At 46.9% G+C, this 25,458-nt stretch overlaps 2 protein-coding genes across 3 annotated transcripts in view; one reads left to right on the top strand and one right to left on the bottom strand.

The window, feature by feature from the left end:
• CYP4F22 (cytochrome P450 family 4 subfamily F member 22) overlaps positions 1–25,458 on the top strand; it is a 73,258-nt gene that overhangs the window by 3,163 nt on the left and 44,637 nt on the right. The window lies entirely within an intron of this gene.
• Positions 123–5,665, bottom strand: PGLYRP2 (peptidoglycan recognition protein 2). Its single transcript, XM_028095321.2, has 5 exons — positions 5,575–5,665; positions 3,321–4,448; positions 2,105–2,315; positions 1,244–1,541; positions 123–212 (listed from the first exon to the last, which is right to left on the bottom strand). Exons 1-5 carry the CDS (start codon positions 5,663–5,665, stop codon positions 123–125), a joined length of 1,818 nt encoding a protein of 605 aa, XP_027951122.2.

The following is a 25,458-nucleotide window of genomic DNA, read 5'->3' as shown; positions in this document are numbered from 1 at the left end:
CTCTTCCTCTGTCCCTCCCCTCTACTTGTTCTCTCTCTCAAATAAATAAATTTAAAAAAGAAAAAGACAACGTGTGCAAACACAGATGATGCATAGATACAGGCTCTCTTTCCACTGTCTCTTTATTGGAGGCCTGTGGCTGGCACAATTATTGGAGGTGGCTCCCTTTTGGATCTCCTGGAGGCCCTCCTGGCTGTTCTTGGTTTCACGTTCTAGAAAAGACAGGGCAGGTGCGCCTGGGTGGCTCAGTCGGTTAAGCATCTGCCTTCGGCTCAGATCATGATCCCAGGGTTCTGGGATCGAGCCATGCATCGGGCTCCCTGCTCAACGGGCAACCTGCTTCTCCCTCTCCCTCTACTGTTCCCCCTGCCTGTGCTCTCTCTCTCTCTGTCAAATAAATAAATAAAATCTTAAAAAAAAAAAAAAAAGGACAGGGGAGTGTGAGGCTTGGGGAGTGGGGGTCTGCCCCTGTCATGGAAAGGGAAGAGGACGGGGGCCCAAAGTGAGGGGGTGGGTACAATGCTGACTGCTGGCCAGTGTGCAGGTAACATGAGATTGTGCAGGTGTGAATATAGAGATGTTTTCGTAATCGGGGTCAGGGGCTGGGTGGGATCATCAGGCCAAGTTTGTGCTGGCTGGACATAGATTGCTCCACCATAAGAGCTGTCATCAGGGGTCAGGGAGGCTGGGGCTGAGCAAGCATCCTCAGGGCTGAGATTGGGCAGAGGACTGCAGCACAGGGGTAGGGGCTAGACAGAGGTTGCACAGGCAAAGGGGTTTCTGTAGAGGGTCACAGGCTGAGTTAGTGTTGTGTGGACAGAGGGCCCTTTGGGTAGGAGACAGGAGTGAGGCCATGTTTGGCTAGTCTGGGTGAGGCTGTGTAGGCAGAAGGGCTGCTGTAGGGTCGGGGTCCATGCTTTGGTTGGGAGGGCAGAGTAAAGGACTGGGTAAAAGTCCTTTACTCTGTCGGGGCTGGGTAAAGGACAAGCTGGCCGGGTCAGGGCTGAGCCGAGGCTGTACGGGCAAAGGACGGTGGGTAGGGGCTGTTGCAAGTAGAACGAGTGAAGTCTGGGCCTGGGTTGCCTGAATAGATGGACTGCAAGGGGGACCAGGAGCCTGGCTGAGGTTGTGTGGGCCTAGGGGTTACAGTAAGGAGTCAGGCGCCTGTCGAGGTTGGGCAGGTAGACGGGGGTCGGGGCTGCGCTCTGAACGTGTGCGGAAAGATGCGGGGTCTCGTACTCACCGCGGCGAAGCGCGGCCAGGTGCTCAGCAGGTTGAAGAGCGCGTCCCCAGGGCAGTCAGTGCGCACCAGCTGGCGGTGGCCCAGCAGCGCATAGTCGGGCCGCAGGAGGCCAGCGCGCACTGCGCAGCCAGGGAGCACGTCCTGCATGGTCTGAAGCGCAGCCTTCGCAGGCAGCTCCGCAGTGTAGTTGCCCACGAAGGCCACGCCGAAGCCGCGAGAGTTGTGGCCGAGCGTGTGCGCGCCCACCCAGTGCCAGCCGCGGCCCTCGTACACATAGCCGTCTGAGCCGATCACGAAACTGTAGACGCGAGGGAGAAGCAGGCGCCACGCGGCGTGAGGGAGGCCCCGCCTTTCATCTGGGCCCCTACCCCAGTTCTGCACCTGAGCCAAGGGCCACCTCCGACCCACGTCCCGCGTGGTCTCTCTGGCTCTGCCCCGCCCATACTCTTCCCACTCCCCAAGTGCCACCGCAGAAACTATCCCGTTTTTCTGGATCTGTACGTCAGCCTTGGCCACTCCCCTTTCTACCCAGCCCCCTCGACACTGTCTCAGGTACAGCTCCTGCCCAGTTCAGAGACCTCTTCGGTCTTAGGTCATATTCCATCGATGTTCTGTCCCAGACCCAGCTCTTAACACAGGTCCTTCCTCCTTTCCTAGTTCCTACCCCAAACTCAAGAAGCCCACTGCTAAAGCCGGGACCCGAGTCAAGGCCACGCCCCCTCGCCACTTTGGCTCCACCCACCTCCAAGCTCCTCCTCCGTCTCGCCCTGTTGGCTCCGGTCCAAGCCACGCCCCCCGGATCTGGCCACGCCCACCCAGACTATCCTCTAAAAGGTTCGCGAGCCTGCGGGTTCAGTTTACCTGTAGCCAATGTCGTCCCAACCCCGAGTATCTTGGTGGAAGCGCTGCATAGAGCGCATGTCGGCGGCGCAGCTTGCGAAATCCGTGCAGGGTGGCGCGGGCACGTAGGTGTGATGCACATACAAGAACCCGAGTGGCAGCTGTAGCGGGCTGGGGCTACCCCGATAGGGCGCGGCGCCCCAGCGGCAACGTGGGTGGATGGCCGGGCACCCTGTGGAGAAGGGAGTCCAGGGCTGGAGTCAGCCAGCGTTTCTCTGCCTGCCACCTGCTCCCCCATTAGAGCGCACATATGGATCATCCCTCCAGCCTCCCTCCAGATCTGAGGACATTTCCATCTCGCACTACACTGGCCCCCATGGGGATCTAACTTAACTAAATTTAACAGCATCTCAGTCCTATTGGAATATCTGCTATGCTTCCCATCCATCACTTTGAGGATGAACCCCAAACATTTTAACTCTTAATTTAAGGCTCTTTACAATCCAGGACGCAACACTCTCCAGCTGGCTCTGCTCTGAGTTCTAGGGAGGGACAGCCACAGTGAGAAAAGAGGAATCTCAGCCCCCATTTATCATACTCTAATTGTGTGCTACTTGCTTTCCCTGCTTCATCTTTCTTAAACCACCCAGCACCTCCAAGAAGAAGCAATGATTTTACCAGGCTCCACTGAAGAAGGTGAGGTTCAGAGAAGTGAAGCAACTTCCCTAAAGGTGCACAGGAGTAACTGGCTGAACTTCCATTTGAACCTTTGTGCCTTTGCGTGTGCTGAGCCCACCTCCTGGAATGCCCTCTACCTTCCCGCACTCCTTTTTTTGGGGGGGGATGAACTTTAATTCATCCTTTTTTTTTTTAAAGATTTTATTTATTTGACAGAGAGAGACAGCAAGAGCAGAAACACAAGCAGGGGGAGTGGGAGAGGGAGAGCAGGCTTCCCGCCAAGCAGGGAGCCCGACGTGGGACTTGATCCCAGGACCCTGGGATCATGACCTGAGCAGAAGGCAGACGCTTAACGCTGAGCCACCCAGGCGCCCCGAAATTTTATTTATCCTTTAAGACCCAAATCTAGCCTTTCCTTACCTGTACAGCTGCCCTGGCTCCCCAGCCTGAGCCCCTATTTCCCCCTCTGGAATCCTCCAGTCTTGGATACCCCTGACCACATGAGGCTAAGAGTGTATCTGTGAGGGGGGAGGTCACAGGGGGCGGGGGTCCTTCTCACCCAGGAAGGCCTCAGTGAATTCCTTGGCAGCATTGGTGGCTACCTCGAACAGCTGTTCTTGGCTCATGCCCCGCAGCTGAGGGTGTGTTGGCTCCAGCCTCTGTAGCAGGATGAGGGCCCCCCATACCTGCTGCGTCAAGGTGGGGGCTGAAGTCAGAGCTGCTGTGTTCTGCCGTCGGAAGTTGCTGCGAAGTCCTGAATCTCCAGCCACCCCGGCTCCATAGTATTGGCTCAGGAGGCGGCTGAGAGGTGGCCGAGGCTCAGGGGTTCGGTTTAGATAATCTCCAAGGAGGGCCCCATCCAGGGCCCCATTGAGGAAGGCCATGGTGACTGGCAATGCTGTGGAATCTAAGAGTGTGAAGGTCCGGGGGGCAGAGAGCTGGTCCCAGCAGCCCTCCGTCCCCAGGCCTGAATGGCTCCAGGTCTGAGGGCTCTGGAGGAAGGCCAGACCCAGGTCTCTGGCCAGGGTGACCACCAGGAGGCTGTCCACAGTGGTCGGGGACCTGGCTTTGGCACCTGGCGAGGAGGCTTGGACATCTGGAGAAGTGACTGGGACATCTGGAGAGACAGGTCTAACACCTGGAGAGGTGGGTTTGACATCCAGATTTGTGGCCCTAATATTTGGAGGCATGGCTCCAACATCTGCAGAGGTGCCATCTGGGGGGACATCCCTGACTCTTGGGGATGTGGCTCTTACATCTGGAACCACGGCTCCAGTGTCTGGAAAGGTGGCTCCAGCATCCAGAGGGGTGGCCGTGCTGTCCAAGGGCAGGTTGACAACCCTGTTCCCTTGTAGCCCTGCCTCCAGCCCCGCCAGAAGAGGCTCCACAGCCACCGTGGAGCCATCGGGTGCCAGCACCACTCCGTATTCCTGCCTGCCCCGGATACCATGTTGGGCCACGTCCTTGGTCAGGCCTTGAAGCTCTAGGCTCAGTTGCTGGGGATCCAGCTTGGTGGCCTTGAGATTCTGCCCCTCCAGCAGGACGTGACGGAGGAGATCATGGCGGCCAGAGTCCTGGGCGAACAGCAGCCACACAGAAGCAGTGTGGCTGGCCTTGGTGGCTGGTACCTTCTGCTCGAGCTCCTCCAGGGCCTGGATGACAGAGTCCATGAGCAGGGGCAGGGTGGCTGCAGGAGGAGGAACAACATTAGCCCAGTGGCCCAGCACCCTCTGTTCCTCCCCCAGCTGCTTCCACATTTTCTCAGTGCCCCCAGCTCTTCATCGGACAACGCTGTGACCCCCACCACTGTCCTTGTATGGATGAGGAGACTGAGGCACAGATAACAGGTTAAGGAGCTTAGACGATCAGTGAGCACTGAGGAGCCATGGCAGGTTCATGAGCAGGAGAGAGACATGGCCTGGCTGGTATTCTACGATTGCTCCTTTGGCTACCATGTGGAGAACAGATTTGGGGGAGGCTAGAGTAGGGGAGGAAGGACAGTGTGGGGGTAAGTGATGAAGGTGGCCGAAGCCAGGGTGGCAGCAGTGGGATGGACAAAAATCGGGAAGAGTTCCTAGGTGCTTTGAGAGGAAAATGGACAGTTTTTCTTGATAGATTGGAGTTTGGGGGATTTTAGAGGGATAGGCGTCCCTAAGGATGGCCAGGGAGGAGAGAGTGGGCCTGTGCCCAGTGAGGGAAATGTCAGTGGCTGAACTTGGAACTCAGAAAATCTGGGCTCAGAGCTGGGTGGGACGTTGAATGATAGCTAACAATTACTAAACATTTACTATGTGCCAGGCACCATTCTAGGTGACTTATATAACTTAACCCATTTAATCTTCACAATGACCCTAATGAGAACAGAGAGGTTGAATCATCTGCCTAGGGTCACACAGCTAGAAAGTGGAAGAGGCAGGATTTGAACCCAAGAAGTTTTAATCCTTACACTGTCTAGAATCCAGGTTCGTCTCCAGACGGTCCACACTACGATTCCTCCATAGCTTTGTCCCTCTCTTTGCCTAAAATGCCCTTTCCTGTTTCTCCATCAAGTCAAAAGGTTTTTTCCTTCTTCCTGTCCTAAATCTATGTTCCCTCCTCCAGGAAACTTTCCTGATTTTTGCTTTCCTGGCCCCAAGTCCTTTCCCCAGCTCCTGTCCTGACCCTATGGGGAGCATCTGGAGATTGGAGGTTCCTTGAGACTGGGGCCTCCTGGGGTCTCCAGCCTCACCCTGAACAGGGCTGGACACAGAGGGGGCAGCAGTACCTTCTTACAGAACTGGGTCCCGGCCCCGGGTCTCTGCTTCCTGACCCACCTGTCCCTGGCTCCAGCCGCAGCACCAATCCGAGCAGGATCCAGAGGACAGCCTGGGCCACCACTGTGGGGTTCCGGCTTCTGAGGGACATATCCAGTTGACCTCGGCGCAGACTTTGGCAGAACTGGAAGGGGATAGGCATGGAAGACTGAGCGGTGCCTTTGGCTACTGTCAAAGTCCAGAGGTGAATGACACGACTGCCCCTTGCGGAGCTGTGGGCGGGAGGTAGCGGAAGCATGGGGACAGAGTGTCCTGGGTCAAGGTCATCTGGATCTCAGGGGCTCCCCCATTCTATCCTGTCCCTCCCAGGCTGAGGTCAAGGGTCAGCAAGCCAGGCCCGTCCCAGGAGGGGCCTGGAGGTCAAGTAGTTTAGACTCCAGCAAACTCTGCCCATTCCCAAGAGAGGTAGACTGAGGCCAGTCCAGCAAGCCTTATCCCCTTCCTGTAACTGTTCTGCAGCTGGTCATGAGAGGGGACTCTCAGGTGCCCGCCAAACTGGTAAGACCGGCTGTGCTGGGGGAGGGGAGAGAAGGAGAGGCCTGGGGTTGGTACTGCCTCCTGCCTTCTTTTCTGTCAGCACCTCAGGTTCAGGCAGAGGATGGGTACAGGCGCTGGGGATTGCTGAGGCCTGCTCCCAGCCCCTGGGATCAGGAGCTGTCACCTCTGACTCAGTTCCAGGTCCTGGTCCCAAGCAACCAGAGGTAGCTGAGAGCAGGGATTGGGCTGGAGCCTTCAGGACCCTGGCTTTGTCCCAGGAGCTGGCTTCTGGGCTCACCTGGGTTGACAGCGAAGGGTCCTCCTCTTTTCCGGCGCAGTGCAGGTGGCCGAGTCCTGCAGAAATGAACCTGCCTTCCCTTTATTCCGGAATCAGGTGGGATGGGCTCCAAGTTGTTGGGGCTGTGGTGTGAATTGCTTCACTGTGGGCCTCCTACCCCGAAACCAGCTTGGGGAGTTTCCAGGAGACCCACCAGGCTGGGGACTCAGCATGGGGCGGGCCCTGGGCAGGCCTGGGAATGTCCAGGCTGAGCCAGGTCTGGGATTCCCCAGGGGGGGGCTTTCACAGATATACAGTATCCTCTCTTTGGGGACCCAGCCTCACACAGTGGGGACTCAGGGAGTAAGGTGCTCAGGGAGGGAGGGAGGGAATGGAGGCCAATCCCCAGGGGATTCCAAGGAACTCTCTGAGTCCCAGTTTCCAAGGATTTGGGGCTGGGATCGGGGGGAAGGGAGGGGGGCTCTGCCTGTACTGTGTGTCCATCCGGTGTGAGGACGGAGTGAGGAGAGGGAGGCATTCGCCTAGGGTACAAAATTTAAGGTGGTGCTGAAAATCTGTCATCGAGTCATATTTTAATGTGATATTTTAAAAGACCAAAGTGAATGCAAAAAAATCCATGATAAACAAAATATCGACGTTTTAGAGAAAGACAGGATCAGGAACAGCCCTGTGCTGAGGCATACTGGAACCAGAGGTGAAAGTCAAAATCAGGAATCGTGATCCTGTCTTTGTGCCTGGCTTGCTTTACCCTAGTGCCCCCAGAATGTGGAGGGGTGGCTGAGGAGATCCCCACCTAGTGTCCACCTGGTCTAGGAATGACCTTGCCTTGGCCTTAGGGACCCTGGATGTGTCCCTCTGTGGCTCCCACTGACTCCAGCCCCGGGGGACCCTTCCGGTTTTATGGCACCATCCATTTATGCTCATTTTACTCAGCAGGAAGCTGAGCTCAGGGAGGTTAAGTAACTTGCTCAAGGTCACATAGCTGGGACCTGGGGAGTGCTCCAAGGGCAAAACATGTTTCCACTCTCCTGTGGCTGGGTCAGGGTCAGAGTAATTCACACACAGAAGTGTTTGCAGACTTCACACCCAAGAATTCCTGGGCCAGCCATCCAGACAGCCTTGATTCCCTTTCGAAGCTTGGAACTGGTGGCAGAGGCTAAGTAGAGTTCAATCTAGGGGCATGTCATGGCTGGCTAGCATTTCCGTTAGAGTCTGTCTGGGATTTGTGTCCTGGGGTAGGACACTTCCTCCAGGAAGCCTCCTTGATTACCCCTGGTTCCCCCCTTTCTCCATCCTGGCTCTCTAGCCTGGGGTGCCTCCCTTTGACTCAGACTCATCCATACAGGGCTAGGAGTTTCTCTGTCTGGTTCCATCTCCCCCAAACTAGGAGATGCCAAGTCCTCTTAGGGTGCCCGGAAGTTATCTGGCGCAAGCCAGGGACCAGGTGGGTGGCAGGGAGGGATTGCTGAGTGCACAAAAGGCCTGATTGAGGATGTGGGGTCAGTTGGGGATTGGGCTCTGAAACACATGCGTGCGTGCGTGCACAAACGCGCGCGCTCACACACACACACACACACACACACACACACACATGCATACACATGCAGGCACCCACACAGCAAAGCGCCTGGTCTGGGCTGGGCCTGGGAGTTAGCAGAAAGGCTGGGATTCCCATTATGAATCACCACTCCCCACCCCTGCTTCCCTTACATCTCATGAGGACCACCTGCCAGGGTAGGTCAAGGCCCCTCCCGGCTACAGATAGACCACTAGTCTCAAGAAAATAGCCATTGTCCGGGGCCTGGGGACCCCTCTAATGAAGGTAGCATTGACACAGACAGATAGAGCCCTGGGCACTGAGACCTGAAGTGAAGGTGGGATCATGGCCCGAGGCCAGAGGAAGAGGAACCCGGGGCAAAACTGGGCTTGGGGCCAATGTCAGAGTTAATAATGTTCACTTTGGTGGCAGAAGAATAGTCATGAAGACCCTGATGATAATAATTATTAATAATAAAAACTGCAGTGTGCAGGGCTTTAAGCTAAGATTTTATATGTCTGCGGTTTTTTTATTCAGCTCTGGGTTTTGTTAAGGGATGTAGAGCAGGAGTCTGCAAACGACAATCTATGGGCTGGCCGTCTATTTTTTTTTTTTTTTCTTTTTAAAGATTTTATTTATTTATTTGACAGAGAGAGAGACAGCAAGAAAGGGAACACAAGCAGGGGGAGTGGGAGAGGGAGAAGCAGGAATCCGCTGAGCAGGGAGCCCGATGCAGGGGCTCCATCCAGGACCCTGAGATCATGACCTGAGCCGAAGGCAGATGCTTAACGACTGAGCCACCCAGGCGCCCCATGGCTGTCTGTTTTGTAGATGATGTATTTTTTTGCTTTTGGGGTTTTTTCAAGGTGAAATTCACCTAATATAGAATGAACCATTTAAAAGTGTATAATTCTATAGTATTTAGGACATTCATAATGTTGTGCAATCGTCACCTCTGTCTCGTCCCAGAACATTTCCATCACCCTGAAATAAAACCCTGTGTACCCACTAGCAGTCACTGCCACTATCCCCCAGCTTCTGGAAACCACTGACCTGCTTTCTGTCTATATGAGTTTGCCTGTTCTGGACATTTCACCTACATGGGATCAGACATGATGTGAGTCTGTCTGGGGCTGTGGTGTGAATTGCTTTGGTGTCTGGCTGTTTTATTTCCACTCAGGCTAACATTTTTGAGGTTCATCTGTGTGGGGCGTGACTCGGTGCTTCTTATCATGAATCATTCTTTTTTTATGGCTGAATAATATTCCATTGTATGGATGTGCCACATTGTTTATGTAAGTAAACAAATAAACAAATTACTGGAACACATCCTCCCCCATTCATTTACATATTGTCTATGACTGTCCTCAGGCTATAATGGCAGAGTTGAACATTAGCAGCAGAGACCATCTGGCCTGCAAAGCTGAAATATTTGCTACACGGCCTCCCCCTCCCCCAGCTTTATTGAGATATAATTGACATGTAACATTGTGTAAAGTTGGGGCATCTGGGTGGCTCAGTCATTAAGCGCCTGCCTTCAGCTCAGATCATGATCCCAGGGTCCCGGGATCGAGCCCCGCATCGGGTTCCTGCTCAGCCAGGGGAAGCCTGCTTCTCCCTCTCCCACTCCCCCTGCTTGTGTTCCCTCTCTTGCTGTGTCTCTCTCTGTCAAATAAATAAAATCTTAAAAAAAAACCATTGTGTAAAGTTTAAGGTGTGCAACATGATGATTTGATATATGTATATTGCAAAATGTTGACCACAGAAAGGTTAGTTAACACACCCCATCGCCTCACATAGTTATCTTTTTTTTTTTTTTTTGTGGTGAGAACTTTTAGGATCTAGTCTCTTAGCACCTTTCAAGTGTACAATACAATACTGTTAACTGGAGTCACCACGCTGTATGTTAGATCCTCAGACCTTATTTATCTTGTATCTAGAAGTTTGTACCCTTTCACCAGCGTCTCCCCATTTCCCCATCCTCAACCCCTGGCAACTACTACTCTACTTCTGCTTCTGTGAGTTCATTTTATTTGTTTTTTTAGGTTCTACATATAAGTGAGATCACACAGTATTTGTCTTTGCCTGGCTTATTTCCCTTAGCAGAATGCCCTTAACTGCCATTCATGTTGTTGCAGGATTTCCTTCTTTTTTCTTACGGTTGAATAATACCCCATTGTATATATACGCCACCTTTTAAAAATCTGTTCACGGGGCGCCTGGGTGGCTCAGTCGTTAAGCATCTGCCTTCGGCTCAGGTCATGATCTCAGGGTCCTGGGATCGAACCCCGCATCAGACTCCCTGCTCCACGGGAAGCCTGCTTCTCCCTCTCCCACTCCCCGTGCTTGTGTTCCCTCTCTCGCTGTGTCTCTCTCTATCAAATAAATAAATAAAAAAATCTTAAAAAAGATAAATAAAAAAATCTGTTCATTCACTGAGGGACTCTTAGGTTGTTTCCATGTCTTGGCAACTGTAAATCATGCTGCAGCGAATACGAGGGTGCAGATATTCTTTGGGATAGTGATTTCGTTTCCCTCAGATATATGTGGACTTTCAATAAAGTTTGCTGACCCCTGCTGAGCCAGTTAACCCAAGTTCAAATTCTCGCTCTGCTGCTTAACTAGCTGGAGCAAGTGGTTTAATCTTTAACTCTCATTTTGTCTATCTCTAGAATGGGAGAATAGTACCAACCTCATAGGGTTATTTTGGGAGCTAAATGAGGTGGTACTACGTGCTGAGGACCATCCTGGCGTTTGGAAAGCATGCAAGGAATGGAGTTGTTTCTGCCCACCCACCCGCCGGCCCCAGCCTCCCCAACAGAGGTCCAGCCCACAGGATAATCTGTGATGGCCAGAGTCCTGCTTCCTGTATGAGTCTGGACTCACAGGCCATGTATTATTTCCAAGCCAAGACTTCCCCACTGGTCTTGCCCCCCACAGCAGCCAGCTGGGCCTTAGGGCTGGGCCTTCAGCCAGACTGGAACCACAGCCAGGCCACTGAAGCCAGACAGGCCAGCCCCAGAATTGGTCGAACGCGATTTGCCAAAGGGAAAGCAAAGTTGCGGGTGTGAGCCAATGACCCCACAGTCTCCAGCTGGGGTGATTCCACCGTCCCCGGCGGGCAGAAGTTGAATTCAGCCGCATGTTAGAATAGAGGTGAGATTTAATCTCTCAACACCTGGCCCTGGAACTGGAGAGGAGGGAGTTTTGCAACCGAGGACATGAGATATTACAGCGAAATTGTGAGCTCAGCCCTCGGCAGTATGCTAGAAGCCAAGAATGAGTGTGGGGTAAATGGGGCCAGATGTTGGTACTCCCTGGGGAATATTTACCGAGCACCTACGGCTCCTATCTGTCGTCATCCTGCTTCGAGAGACAGAGCAAGGGGCTTTAACCATTATTTTCTAAACAGAAAATTTCAAACATATTCAAAAGTAGAGAGAATTTTATAACGAATCCCCGTATGTATCCATCATCCAATTGACACGTGCCAGCTCATGAGCCATCTTATTTCTTCCATAACTGCCACCCACGGTCTCTCTTCGGTGACGTTCTCTGCCGTTGGTGATCAATGCCTAAACCTGTTAATCCATTAGCAGCTACAACAGAGTGATATTGGGATGATTTATTCCTTCTTCGTTTATTCACTGGAATACGTCTGGAGAGAGAAACATCCTCTCATCTGCTATTTGTTTACCCAGTGGTAGACTTCACATGGAAAGGCAAGATCAATGCTTGATATCTTTCCTCCCCTGGTTTTCAAAGTCATTGTTGGGCTCCTTGACATCCTCCAAAGTTAGATAATGAGATTTCCCTCTCCCCCCATATTTTTACAAATTCATGGATTTAAACTATTGAAATGTGTGAATACATTGCATTTTTTTTAAATCATTACTGATAATCAAATTACTATCCTCCTTTGGCCAGTGGGAGCCTCTTCACTTTGACTCTTGAGTTCTTTTGACAGGACTGTTTCTTGCTTTATGATGTAACAAGATGTTCCAGGAATATCTTGAACATTTCCTGCCACAAGCCTGGGAATCAACCATTTCCCCAGGGAGCCCTTCTTCCTTTGATTGGAAAGTGGTACTTAGAGGTAGCAATCAAGGTGATAAGGGTGCTCATAACTGCTGAGTTAGTTGTTTCTAGGACTTTTCACTGGACAGAAATAGGAAATCCCCTACCATTTTTTCTTTTTAATTTTTTAAGTATTTATTGATTTATTAATTTTTTTGAGAGAGAGAGAGTGTGTGGGTGTGAGTGGGGGAGGGGCAGAGTGAGAGGGAGAGAGGGACAGAGGGAAGAGAGAATCCCAAGTAGGCTTCACGCCCTACACCCTGCACCCTGCGGGGCACCGGACGTGGGGCTCAATCTCACTGCTGCCGAGATCATGACCTGAGCTGAAATCAAGGGTTGGATGCTTAACTGATTGAGTTACCTAGGTGCCCTTCCCCCTACAATTATTTTTAAATAAAATACATTATGAATTTATGCTGATACTTCCAAATTCCTATTCAGAATTACATGACTTTTACTTAAACTGATCAATCTTATGCCTGTATTTTCTTTTTCCCTCACACTGAAAATCCAAATTCTCAATTTGCTTCATTTCACAATCATGCACATCCATCTTAGAGTAACATGCCAACAGTGCCTGAAACAATATGATTATGGAAAACCGGTTTAAGCCTTCCTCTTTCTGGCTCTTTTCCTCCTTTGGGCATATCCCACTGTAGGTATGCTATCAAATTACTGTGCTGTAGGGTCACTTGAAATATTTTCTTTCTGCACATTTGTACCACTAACGTGAAACTTCTGATTTTTAGGGAATTTTTTTTTGAGGGCAGAAAGTTTTAACTTACAACAGTAACAACAATAAAAACAACACCTCATGATAAGATTATGCATTAATGTGCAACAAGAAACATTATGTAATTAGAAAACATCTAAAATAACAGGATTAATATTGTAATTGTTATTAATTTGTTATAATTATTGAAAAATTCATCTCACTATTCCACCTCCTGTTTAAAAATATCTCTGAAAGGGGCACGTGGGTGGCTCAGTTGTTAAGCGTCTGCCTTCAGCTCAGGTCATGATCCCAGGGTCCTGGGATCAAGCTCTGCATCGGGCTCCCTGCTCAGCCAGGAGAAGCCTGCTTCTCCCTCTCCCACTCCCCCGCTTGTGTTCCCTCTCTCGCTGTCTCTCTCTGTCTGTCAAATAAGTAAATTTTTAAAAAATTTTTAAAAATATCTCTGAAATATTGTATTATAACAAATTCAATTTAGAGTAGCTGGGTCTTTCAAATGAGGTAATGCCACATTACTTTTTTTTATTGTGGTAAAATATACAAATATAAACATTATCATTTTAACCATTTTATGTGTACGGTTCAGAAGCATTAAGTGCATTCACATTGTTATACAACCATCACCATATCCATCTCCAGAACTTTCTCATCTTCCCAAACAGAAACTGTCCCTAACCACTAACCACGACTTCCCCATCCCCTCCCCTGGCCCCTGACAACCACCATTCTAGTTTGTCTCTCTGAATCTGACTATCCTAGGGATCTTATATAAATGGGATCATACAGTATTTGTCCTTCTGTGACTGGCTGCTTTCATTTAGCATAACATCCTCAAGGTTTATCCATGTTGTAGGCTGGGTCAGATGTTTTACTTTCTTTTCTTTTTTTTTTTAGAGAGAGAGCATGAATGGGGGGATGGGGCAGAGGGAGAGGGGGAGAGAAGGGAGACAGAGAATCCCAAGCAGGCTCCCACACCTAGGGCAGAGCCCAACTCAATCTCACGACCCTGAGATCATGACCTGAGCCAAAATCAAGAGTTGGATGCTTAACCGACTGAATCACACAGGTGCCCCTGTTTTTTCCTTGTCAAGGCTGAACAATATTCCATTGTATAGATAGACCACATTTTGTTTATCCATTCATTCGTTGATGGACATTTGGTTTGTTTCTACTTTGGGCTACTGTGAGTAGTGCTATTGTGAACATGAGTGTACAAATATCTGTTTGAGTTGAGTTCCCACTTTCATTTCTTTTGGGTATATATCCAGAAGTGGAATTGCTGAATCATGTGGTAACTGTATGTTCAATTTTTTTAAGAAATTGCCTGATTGCTTTCCACAGTGGCTGCGCCATTTTACATTCCCACCAGTGGTTCACAAGGGTTCCAGTTTCTCTACATTCTTGCCAACATTTGTTATTTTCTTTTTTTATAATAGCCATCCTAATGGGTGTGAAGTGAGGGAATTATTTTTTTAAGTCTAATATTACCTTAGAATTATGTAAGATATTTGCATGGTTCTAAAGTCAAATCTGCAAAACAAGGTATATAAAGAAACATCTAGCTTCTATTCATTTACCTTTCATCACGTTCTTTCCCTCCGTCTCAGGTAATCATTTATAATTTTTCATGGTCTATTGTTCCATTTTTTGAAGATTTTATTTATTTATTTTTGAGAGAGAGAGGGAGAGAGAGGTAGAAGTGCAAGAGAGATCATGAGCTAGGGGAGAGGCAGATAGAGAGGGAGAGGCAGACTCCCCACTGAGCAGGGAGCCTGATGCGGGAATCGATCCCAGGACCCTGGGATCATGACCTGAGCCGAAGGCAGATGCTTAACGACTGAGCCATCCAGGCACCCCTATTGTTCCATTTTAAAAACACTAGTATATGTATATCTGTCACTATATACACTTCCCTGTTTTCCACTTAACACTGTTTCCTGGAGATCTCCCTATGACAGTATAGAGAGATATTCCTCATTCCTCATTCCTGGAGCTGCATAGGACTCCATCATGTGGCTGTGCCTTGGCTTATCAACCAGTCTCTATTGATGGGCTTATGGGCTATTTCCAGTCTTTTGATATTTTAAATAGTGCTGTTATGAAAAGCCATGTTCATTTATCTTTTCTTAGTTTTCTTAGTTTTACAAGGGAATCGTTGGGATATATTCCTCCAAATGGATAAATGCGCATATAATTTTGCCAGATATTACCAATTTCTCCTCCCCAGGGTTTCTATCTCTTTGCCTTCCCACTAGTAAAACTTCTCCATTTGATCAGGTGGACTCCTATACATTCTTCAAATATCTCCAATACCCCAGTTTCCAGGAGGTCTTCCCTTCTCCTCTGGTGTTCTTCTCTTGGCTTTTCCAGCTCCAGGCTCCTTTCTTTGGCTCAGCCTTGACACCGAGTGGTTGGGAGTGTCTGTGTCCAACTCTAGACTCTCCAGACTGGGAGCTTCTTGAGGGCGGGCTCCAGGGCTGAGTCTTCACAAGACTGGGCACAGAGGGAGGCGGAGCAAGATGGCGGAGGAGTAGGAGACCTGGATTTTGTCTGGTCTAAGGAATTCAGGTGAAGGGGGATCAAACCATTCTGAACACCTACGAACTCAACAGGAGATCAAAGAAGAGAGTAACAACAGCTCTCTGAACAGAGAAGCGACCACTTTCTGGAAGGTAGGACGTGCGGAGAAGTGAATCCGAGGCGATATTCGGGAGGATAGACGGCGGGGGAGGGGGCCTCCCTCGGCTGCTTCTGGCAAGTGCTAGAGCCGCGGAGCACAAAATCGGAACTTTTAGAAGTCGGCTCCGCTGAGGGACGTCGCTCCAGTGGCTAAGCAGGAGGTGGAAACCTCCTGGGACAGTGTGGTCTCAGGACCCACGGGGTCACAGAAAGACCGGGGGTGCCTGAGTGCGGCAGAGGTCCCAGGTATCAGAGCGGGGAAGCCGGCTGCAGAGACGGAGCCGAGGCGCGGGCTCTCAGCTCGGGTGAGCACGGAGTGCCGCCGGAGACCAGGGAGACGGGAGTGACTGACTGCTTTTCTCTGGGTGCTCACTGAGGAGCGGGGCCCCGAGTTCTTGGCTCCTCCCAGCGGAGATTGGGAGGCCACCATTTTCACTCTCATCCTCCAAAGCTGTACCAAAAGCTTGCAGGGAACAAAAGCTCCCGAGAGCAAACCCCAGCAGATTACTTAGCCCGGACTCACAAGGGCGGGGCAATTGCACCTCTGGCAAAGACATTTGGGAACCACGGCAACAGGCCCCTCCCCAGAAGATCAGCAAGAACAGCCAGCAAGCCAAGACCAAGTTTACCGATCAAGGAGAACGGGAGAACTCCAGTGCTAGGGGAATACTGCACATGAAATTCATGGCTTTTTTACCATGATTCATTAGTTTTTCAAAGTTAATTTTTGAACTGTTTTTTTTAAATTTTTCTTTTTCCCTTTTTCAACCAACATCTTATCAATCCCTTTAAAAATTTTTTTTTCTTTTTCATTTTTGAAGTCATATTCTATCCCTTCATAGTAGTTACCCTTATTTTTGGCATATATATATAAGTTGTTCTCTCTTTAAAATTTTGAGATACAGTTTCTTCTAACAGATCAAAATATACCCTAAATCTCTAGTGTGTGGCTTTGTTCTAGTCTCCTGCCTGATCACATTCTCCCCCCCCTTTTTTTTTAAATCTTCTTCTTTCTTTTTTCAAACAACTTCTTATCAATTCCTTTCATAAAATCTTTTATAATTTTCATCTTTACAGTCATCTTCCATCTCTTCATTGTATCAACCCTTATTTTGTACATATATAAGTCTTTCTTTCTTTACAATTTTAGGAGGCACTATCTTCTAACAGACCAAAATACACACAAAATCTAGTGTGTGGCACTGATCTATGCACTAGCCTGATCATATTTGATCATATTCTGTTTTGTTTTGTTCTGTTTTTGTTTTTATCTTTATCTTTTTTTTTCTCTTTCTTTTTTCTTTCTTTCCCTTTCTTTTCCCCTGGTTTCAGGTCTTTTCTGATTTGTTTAGAGTATATTTGCTGGGGACGTTGTTAACCTGTTAACATTTTGTTCTCTCATTCATCTATTCTCCTCTGGACAAAAGGGCAAGACGAAAGAAATCACCTGAGCAAAAAGAACAAGAGGTAGTACCGTCTGCCAGGGACCTACTCAATACAGACATTAGTACAATGTCGGACCTAGAGTTCAGAATCATGATTTTAAAGATACTAGCTGGGCTTGAAAAAAACATGGAAGTTATTAGAGACACCCTTCCTGGAGAAATAAAAGAACTAAAATCTAACCAAATCGAAATCAAAAAGGCTATTCATGAGGTGCAATAAGAAATGGGAGCACTAACTGCTAGGATAAATGAGGCAGAAGAGAGAATTAGCAATATAGAAGACCAAATGATGGAAAATAAAGAAGCTGAGAAAAAGAGAGATAAACAACTACTGGATCACGAGGGCAGAATTTGAGAGAGAAGTGATATGGTAAGATGAAACAACATTAGAATAATTGGGATTCCCAGAAGAAGAAGAAAGAGAGAGAGGGGCAGAAGGTATATTGGAGCAAATTATAGCAGAGAACTTCCCTAATTTGGGGAAGGAAACAGGCATCAAAATCCAGGAGGCACAGAGAACCCCTCTCAAAATCAATAAAAATAGGTCAACACCCCAACTTCTAATAGTAAAACATACAAGTCTCAGAGACAAAGAGAAAATCTTGAAAGCAGCTCGGGAGAAGAGATATGTAACCTATAAAGGTAGAAACATGAGATTGTCAACAGACCTATCCACAGAGACCTGGCAGGCCAGAAAGGACTGGCAAGATACCTTCAGAGCACTAAACGAGAAAAATATGCAGCCAAGAATACTATATCCAGCTAGGCTGTCATTGAAAATAGAAGGAGAGATAAAAAGCTTCCAGGACAAACAAAAACTAAAGGAATTTGCAAACATGAAACCAGCCCTCCAAGAAATATTGAAAGGGGTCCTCTAAGCAAAGAGAGAGCCTAAAAGCAGCATAAACCAGAAAGGAATACAGACAATATACAGTAACAGTCACCTTACAGGCAATACAATGGCACTAAATTCTTATCTTTCAATGGTTACCCTGAATGCAAATGGGATAAATGCCCCAATCAAAAGACACAGGCTATCAGATTGGATTAAAAAACAAGATCCATCGATATGCTGTCTGCAAGAGACTCATTTTAGACCCAAAGACACCCCCAGATTGAAAGTGAGGGGGTGGAAAACCATTTACCATGCTAATGGACACCAAAAGAAAGCTGGGGTGGCAATCCTTCTATCAGACACACTAGATTTTAAATCAAAGACTGTAATAAGAGATGAGGAAGGACACTATATCCTACTTAAAGGGTCTATCCAACAAGAAGATCTAACAATTGTAAATATCTATGCCCCGAACATGGGAGCAGCCAATTATATAAGCCAATTAATAACAAAAGCAAAGAAACACATTGACAACAATACAATAATAGTGGGGGACTTCAACACCCCCCTGACTGAAATGGACCGATCATCTAAGCAAAAGATCAACAAGGAAAGAAAGACTTTAAATGACACACTGGACCAAATGGACTTCACAGACATATTCAGAACATTCCATCCCAAAGCAACGGAATACACGTTCTTCTCTAGTGCCCATGGAACATTCTCCAGAATAGATCACATCCTAGGTCACAAATCAGGTCTCAACTGCTACCAAAAGATTGGGATTATTCCCTGCATATTTTCAGACCACAAGGCTTTGAAACTAGAACTCAATCACAAGAGGAAAGTCGGAAAGAACTCAAATACACGGAGGCTAAAGAGCATCCTACTAAAGAATGAATGGGTCAACCAGGAAATTAAAGAAGAATTAAAAAAAATTCATGGAAACCATTGAAAATGAAAACACAACTGTTCAAAATCTTTGGGATGCAGCAAAGGCAGTCCTAAGAGGAAAGTATGTAGCAATACAAGCCTTTCTCAAGAAACAAGAAAGGACTCAAATACACAACCTAACCCTACACCTAAAGGAGCTAGAGAAAAAACAGCAAAAAGAGCCTAAACCCAGCAGGAGAAGAGAAATAATGAAGATCAGAACAGAAATCAATGAACTAGAAACCAAAAGAACAGTAGAACAGATCAACAAAACTAGGAGCTGGTTCTTTGAAAGAATTAACAAGATTGATAAACCCCTGGCCAGACTGATCAAAAAGAAAAGAGAAATGACCCAAATCAACAAAATCATGAATGAAAGAGGAGAGATCACAACCAACACCAAAGAAATACAAACAATTATAAGAACATATTACGAGCAACTCTATGCCAGCAAATTAGATAACCTGGAAGAAATGGATGCATTCCTAGAGATGTATCAACTACCAAAATTGAACCAGGAAGAAATAGAAAGCCTGAACAGACCTATAGCCACTAAGCAAATTGAAGCAGTCATCCAAAATCTCCCAACAAACAAAAGCCCAGGGCCAGATGACTTCCCAGGGGAATTCTATCAAACATTTAAGAAGAATTAATACCTATTCTCCTGAAACTGTTCCAAAAAATAGAAATGGAAGGAAAACTTCCAAACTCATTTTATGAGGCCAGCATTACCTTGATCCCCAAACTAGACAAAGACCCCATCAAAAAGGAGAATTACAGACCAATATCTTTGATGAACATGGATGCAAAAATTCTCACCAAAATACTAGCCAATAGGATCCAACAGTACATTAAAAGGATTATTCACCACGACCAAGTGGGATTTATCCCTGGGCTGCAAGGATGGTTCAACATCCGCAAATCAATCAACGTGATACAATACATTAACAAAGGAAAGAACAAGAATCATATGATCCTCTCAATAGATGCAGAAAAAGCATTTGACAAAGTACAGCATCCTTTCTTGATCAAAACTCTTCAGAGTATAGGGATAGAGGGTACATACCTCAATATCATAAAAGCCATCTATAAAAAACCTACAGCAATATCATTCTTAATGGGGAAAAGCTGAGAGCTTTTCCCCTAAGGTCAGAAATGCAGCAGGGATGTCCACTATCACCACTGCTATTCAACAGAGTATTAGAAGTCCTAGCCAGAGCAATCAGACAACAAAAAGAAATCAAAGGGCATCCAAATTGGCAAAGAGGAAGTCAAACTCTCACTCTTTGCAGATGATATGATACTGTATGTGGAAAACCCAAAAGGCTCCACCCCAAAACTGCTAGAACTCATACAGGAATTCAGTAAAGTGGCAGGATATAAAATCAATGCACAGAAATCAGTGGCTTTCTTATACACCAACAACAAGACAGAAGAAAAAGAAATTAAGGAGTCGATCCCATTTACAACTTCACCCAAAACCATAAGATACCTAGGAATAAATTTAACCAAAGAGGTAAAGGATCCGTACTCAGAAAACTATAAAATACTCATGAAAGAAATTGAGGAAGACACAAAGAAATTGAAAAACTTTCCATGCTCATGGATTGGAAGAACAAACACTGTGAAGATGTCAATGCTACCTAGAGTAATCTACGCATTCAATGCAATCCCCATCAAAATACCATCCACTTTTTTCAGAGAAATGGAACAAATAATCCTAAAATTTGTATGGAACCAGAAGAGACCCTGAATAGCCAGAGGAATGTTGAAAAAGAAAAGCAAAGCTGGCGGCATCACAATTCCGGACTTCCAGCTCTATTACAATGCTGTCATCATCAAGACAGAATGGTACTGGCACAAAAACAGACAAATTGGTCAATGGAACAGAATAGAGAGCCCAGAAATGGACCCTCTACTCTATGGTCAACTAATCTTCGACAAAGCAGGAAAGAATGTCCGATGGAAAAAAGACAGTCTCTTCAACAAATGGTGTTGGGAAAACTGGACAGCCAGATGCAGAAGAATGAAACTGGACCATTTCCTTACACCACACACAAAAATAGACTCCAAATGGTTGAAAGACCTAAACGCGAGACAGGAGTCCATCAAAATCCTAAAGGAGAACACAGGCAGCAACCTCTTCGACCTCAGCCGCAGCAACTTCTTCCTAGAAACATCGCCAAAGGCAAGGGAAGCAATGGCAAAAATGAACTATTGGGATTTCATCAAGATAAAAGGCTTTGGCACAGCAAAAGAAACAGTCCACAAAACCAAAAGACAACCGACAGAATGGGAGAAAATATTTGCAAATGACATATCAGATAAAGGGCTAGTATCCAAAACCTATAAAGAACTTATCAAACTCAACACTCAAAGAACAAATAATCCAATCAAGAAATGGGCAGAGGACATGAACAGACATTTTTCCAAAGAAGACATCCAAATGGCCAACAGACACATGAAGAAGTGCTCAACATCGCTCGGCATCAGGGAAATCCAAATCCAAACCTCAATGAGATACCACCTCACACCAGTTAGATTGGCTAAAATTAACAAGTCGGGAAATGACAGATCTTGGTGGGGATGCGGAGAAAGGGGAACCCTCCTACACTGTTGGTGGGAATGCAAGTTGGTGCAACCCCTCTGGAAAACAGTGTGGAGGTTCCTCAAACAGTTGAAAATAGAGCTACCATACGATCCAGCAATTGCACTACTGGGTATTTACCACAAATGTAGGGATTCGAAGGGGTACATGCACCCCAATGTTTATAGCAGCAATGTCCACAATAGTCAAACTGTGGAAAGAACCAAGATGTCCACCGACAGATGAATGGACAAAGAAGAAGTGGTACATATACACCATGGAATATTATGCAGCCATCAAAAGGAATGAGATCTTGCCATTTGCAATGACGTGAATAGAACTGGAGTGTGTTATGCTGAGTGAAATAAGTCAATCAGAGAAAGCCATGTATCATATGACTTCACTGATATGAAGAATTGTTAATCTCAGGAAACAAACTGAGGGTTGCTGGAGTGGTGGGGGTGTGGAGGGTTGGGGTAGTTGGGTGATAGACATTGGGGAGGATATGTGCTATGGTGAGCGCTGTGAATTGTGCAAGACTGTTGAATCACAGATCTGTACTTCTGAAGCAAATAATGCAATATATGTTAAGAAAAAAAAAGAAGAAGATAGCAGGAGGAGAAGAATGAAGGGGAGTAAATTGGAGGGGGAGACGAACCACGAGAGACAATGGACTCTGAAAAACAAACTGAGGGTTCTAGAGGGGAGGGGGGTGGGGGGATGGGTTAGCCTGGTGATGGGTATTAAAGAGGGCACGTTCTGCGTGGAGCACTGGGTGTTATGCACAAACAATGAATCATGGAACACTACATCAAAAACTAATGATGTAATGTATGGTGATTAACATAAATAAAAAACCCCAAATTTCAGGGTGCCTGGCTGGCTCCATCTTAGGAGCCTGAGTCTTGATCCCCAGGTTGTGGGTTCTAGCCCCACGTGTGATGTAGAAATTACTTAAAAATAAAAGATAAAAAATAAATCTATAAAAAAATACCCAAATTTCTTAGAATTGATTTCAAGTATCTTTTCAACCTGTTCCAACCCACATCTCAAATCTACACTCCAAGCAAATTGGAACAATGACAATTCTCCTTACATGCTCTGTACATTCCCATCAGTAGAGTGAATATAGTGTGAACTTAGACTCTTTAATGTGACCATAGATCAATGGCTGAAGCTCTATGCGCTTCTATTTTTTCATTTATAATAAAGGACTAATTATCCTGGCTTTCTTTCTCACAGGATAATTACGAGAATTAAAAAAGTATACAAGAATGTTGTGTCAAGTTAATGCAAATGTAAGATGCTAATATGATAATAAGGAAATATACATAGCTCAAATGTGTATAGACAGGACTTTGGCAGTAATTGACAGTGATTGGCAAGATCTCTTGTTATAACTCACTACATTTAATTTTCAAAAGGTTAATACTAACTTGGAGATTAAATTCTAGCATTTTATAATCATGTCATGAATTTTGTGTTACATTAAAAAAAAAAGACTTGGCACAGAGAGGTGACAATAACAGATTGTCTCTCTGAACAAAGGACAGCCCCTTGGCCCTGGGCCTCCCTTGCTGTCTTCTCCTGGGCCAGGGAAAAAGAACCAGGTCAAGCTGGCCAATGCCCTGGGTTTTGCTGTCTGCCCTCTGGCTGAGTCACCTGTGCCCAAGGGTGGTAAACTCAATGTGGGTGTCTGTCACCTGCATGGCTCCCAGGCAGAGGAGTGGGACCTGCTTGAGGTCAGGGAGACCCCATGACCCATTCAGTCTTCCCCACTCCCTAGGTGGAGCACCTCCCCTCCCTGTGCCTTGATTTCTCCAACTCTAAAATGGCAATAATAATGTGCTTATCTCACAGCCTTAGTAAAGGAATCAGTGATATAAAATCGTTATCAACCCACTTCCCACCATTTATTTATTTGCTATGTGTTTATTATTGCGGTGAAATTCATGTAACATAGAACTAATCATTTTAAAGAGAATAGTTCAGTGGCATTTAGTACATTTACAGTATTGTGCAACCATCACCTCTATCTGGTTCCAGAGCATTTTCATCACTTCAGACAGAAACTCCATACTGATTATGTAATCACTTCCCATTTCCCCTCCCCTCAGCCTCTGGCAACCACCACTCTGCTTTTTGTCTCTAAGAATGACCTATTCTGGACATGTCATAAAAATGGGATCATATACTACGTGACTTTGGTGACTGGCTTCTTTCATTCAGGTTCTTCCACATTGTAGCATGTGTCGGGGCTCTGTTCCTTTTTACAGCCGAATGACATTCCATTGTGTGTATATAGAACATTTTGCTTATCCATTCATAATTTCATGGACATTTGGGGTGTTTCCAGTTTTGGCTATTGTGAAGAGTGCTGTTGTGAACATGTGTGTTCTTGTACTTGTTTGAATACTGTTTTCAATTCTTTGGGGTCTGTACCTAGGAGTAGAATTGCTGGGTCATATGGTACCTCTATGTTTAACTTTCTGAGGGACCACCAAACACTTTATATCTCTGTTGCCTCACAAAGCCAGTGAAGAGAGAATTCCAAGTCCCCATTTAGCAGCCAAGGAAACTGAGGCTGGGAAAGGTGACCCCACACCATCCTGAGGCTAATGACCGTCAGAATAACCCCTGTCTGCTTAGTGACACCTGGGTGCTGGACACTTGCTGAGGAGGGGCTCAGGACTGGGCCCTTCATAGTCTCATCTCTGGAATCTGACAGATCTGGGTTTAACTCCCAACTTGGGCAAGTTGCTTCCTTCCTCTAAGCCTCCCTCTCTCTACCTATAAATGATCATAATCCAAGTCCTTCCCTTATTGTGGAGAATCAACATAGTACTGTAGGCAGAGGATGGTACCTGTATTATGCCTTTGATTTATGATGGATCAAACAAACAAAAAAGTGGTCGACTGAGGCTTAGGGGGGTGAAGTAACTTGCCAAAAGTCACACAGCAGTTGGTGACTGGATCCACCCTACAAGCATTTTTGAGAAATTTTCTGAAGCTTAACCTTTCTGGAAGCTAGTGAGGAGAAATTTCTAAGGGAGGTCCTCTGGGGTGGGGGGCAATTTGCTGCTAGGTTGCTTTGCTCTTTGGGGAGCTGACCTTTGACAACACAGAATCTTGCTGAATCAGGCTGGGGTAGCCTGTGGTCATGAACCACAACTGGTTTCCTGGTGGAGATCACCTTTGCCCCAACCTACTCACTCCTCTCTGTTCTACAGTTTATATCAGCACAGCAGGAGGCAGGGTGACTTCCGGTGCCCCAAACAGGCACCAGCCGGGCACTTCCTTGCTTCCAGGCATCGTCTCCTACTGGTCCCTCTGTTGTGAGGCACCCTTCTCCCTTCCCTCTCCTTTCTGCGGTGCATGTACTAGAACTTTCAGGATCTGGCTTCTACCAACCCTTCTAATCTCCTCTCCTCATGGGTTCCTTATTCCAGCCCACCCGCCTCTTGCTTCTTGAGGATGCTACCCTCACTCCACTCTAGGGCCTTTGTACTTGCTGCTCACTTTGCTTGGAATGCTCCAGTTCATGTCTTCCTGTCATTCAGGGATCACTCAAACATTACTTCCTCCTAGAAGCCTAGCCCTGACCGCCCTATGTAAACTAGGTTCCCAGTCCTTCCTTGTGAACTCATTCTATTTACTCAGATCCTTACCTGACAGTATCTTATTCATTTGTTTATTTATCTTATGCATTTATTTATTTATTGTTGCCTTCCCCACTCGGATGGGAACTCCATGGGAGCAGGGACCTGTCTTGCTCAGTGCTGCATCCCCAGGGCTGAGACCAGTGCCTGGCACATAGCATTCAGGTGTTCGCTAAATGTCTTTCAACTGACTGACCATTGGGCTTCTTCTTATAAATATGAATATTCTTCCATCCTAAACTGGATCATGGCGATGAATACCTTTTTATGCTCAGTCTCCAAGTCCCGGGAAGCTCCTCAGATGGGCTGTGAGAGGTAAATTCCCGACTGTTCCTACCAGGCTGTGTGACTTTAGGAAAGTTACTGCCTCTCTCTGGGACTCCAATTTGTAAAACAAGGTTCTTTACCTCCCCATTCCCCACCCCCCCAATCTGGTGAAAGCTATGGCTCCAAGCCTCTCCTGAAAAGATGAACTCATGATTTTGCACATGATTTTAAGGGATTTAATGATCCCCAAAACTCCAATGCTGGACTTCCTCTCCAGCTGATCAATATTGAAATCGATTTGTTCATTGGCTCAGTTGAATACCTCAGGAGGTATTCAAATGACACCAATATTTTTTT

This window comes from Eumetopias jubatus, unplaced genomic scaffold, assembly GCF_037043125.1.
Source record: "Eumetopias jubatus isolate StellerSeaLion01/CBP00866 unplaced genomic scaffold, mEumJub1_p1.0 scaffold_1, whole genome shotgun sequence".
NCBI classification, from domain to species: Eukaryota; Metazoa; Chordata; class Mammalia; order Carnivora; family Otariidae; genus Eumetopias; species Eumetopias jubatus.
The sequence above is the reverse complement of the archived record's forward strand: the minus strand, read 5'-3'. Positions and strand labels throughout refer to the sequence as shown.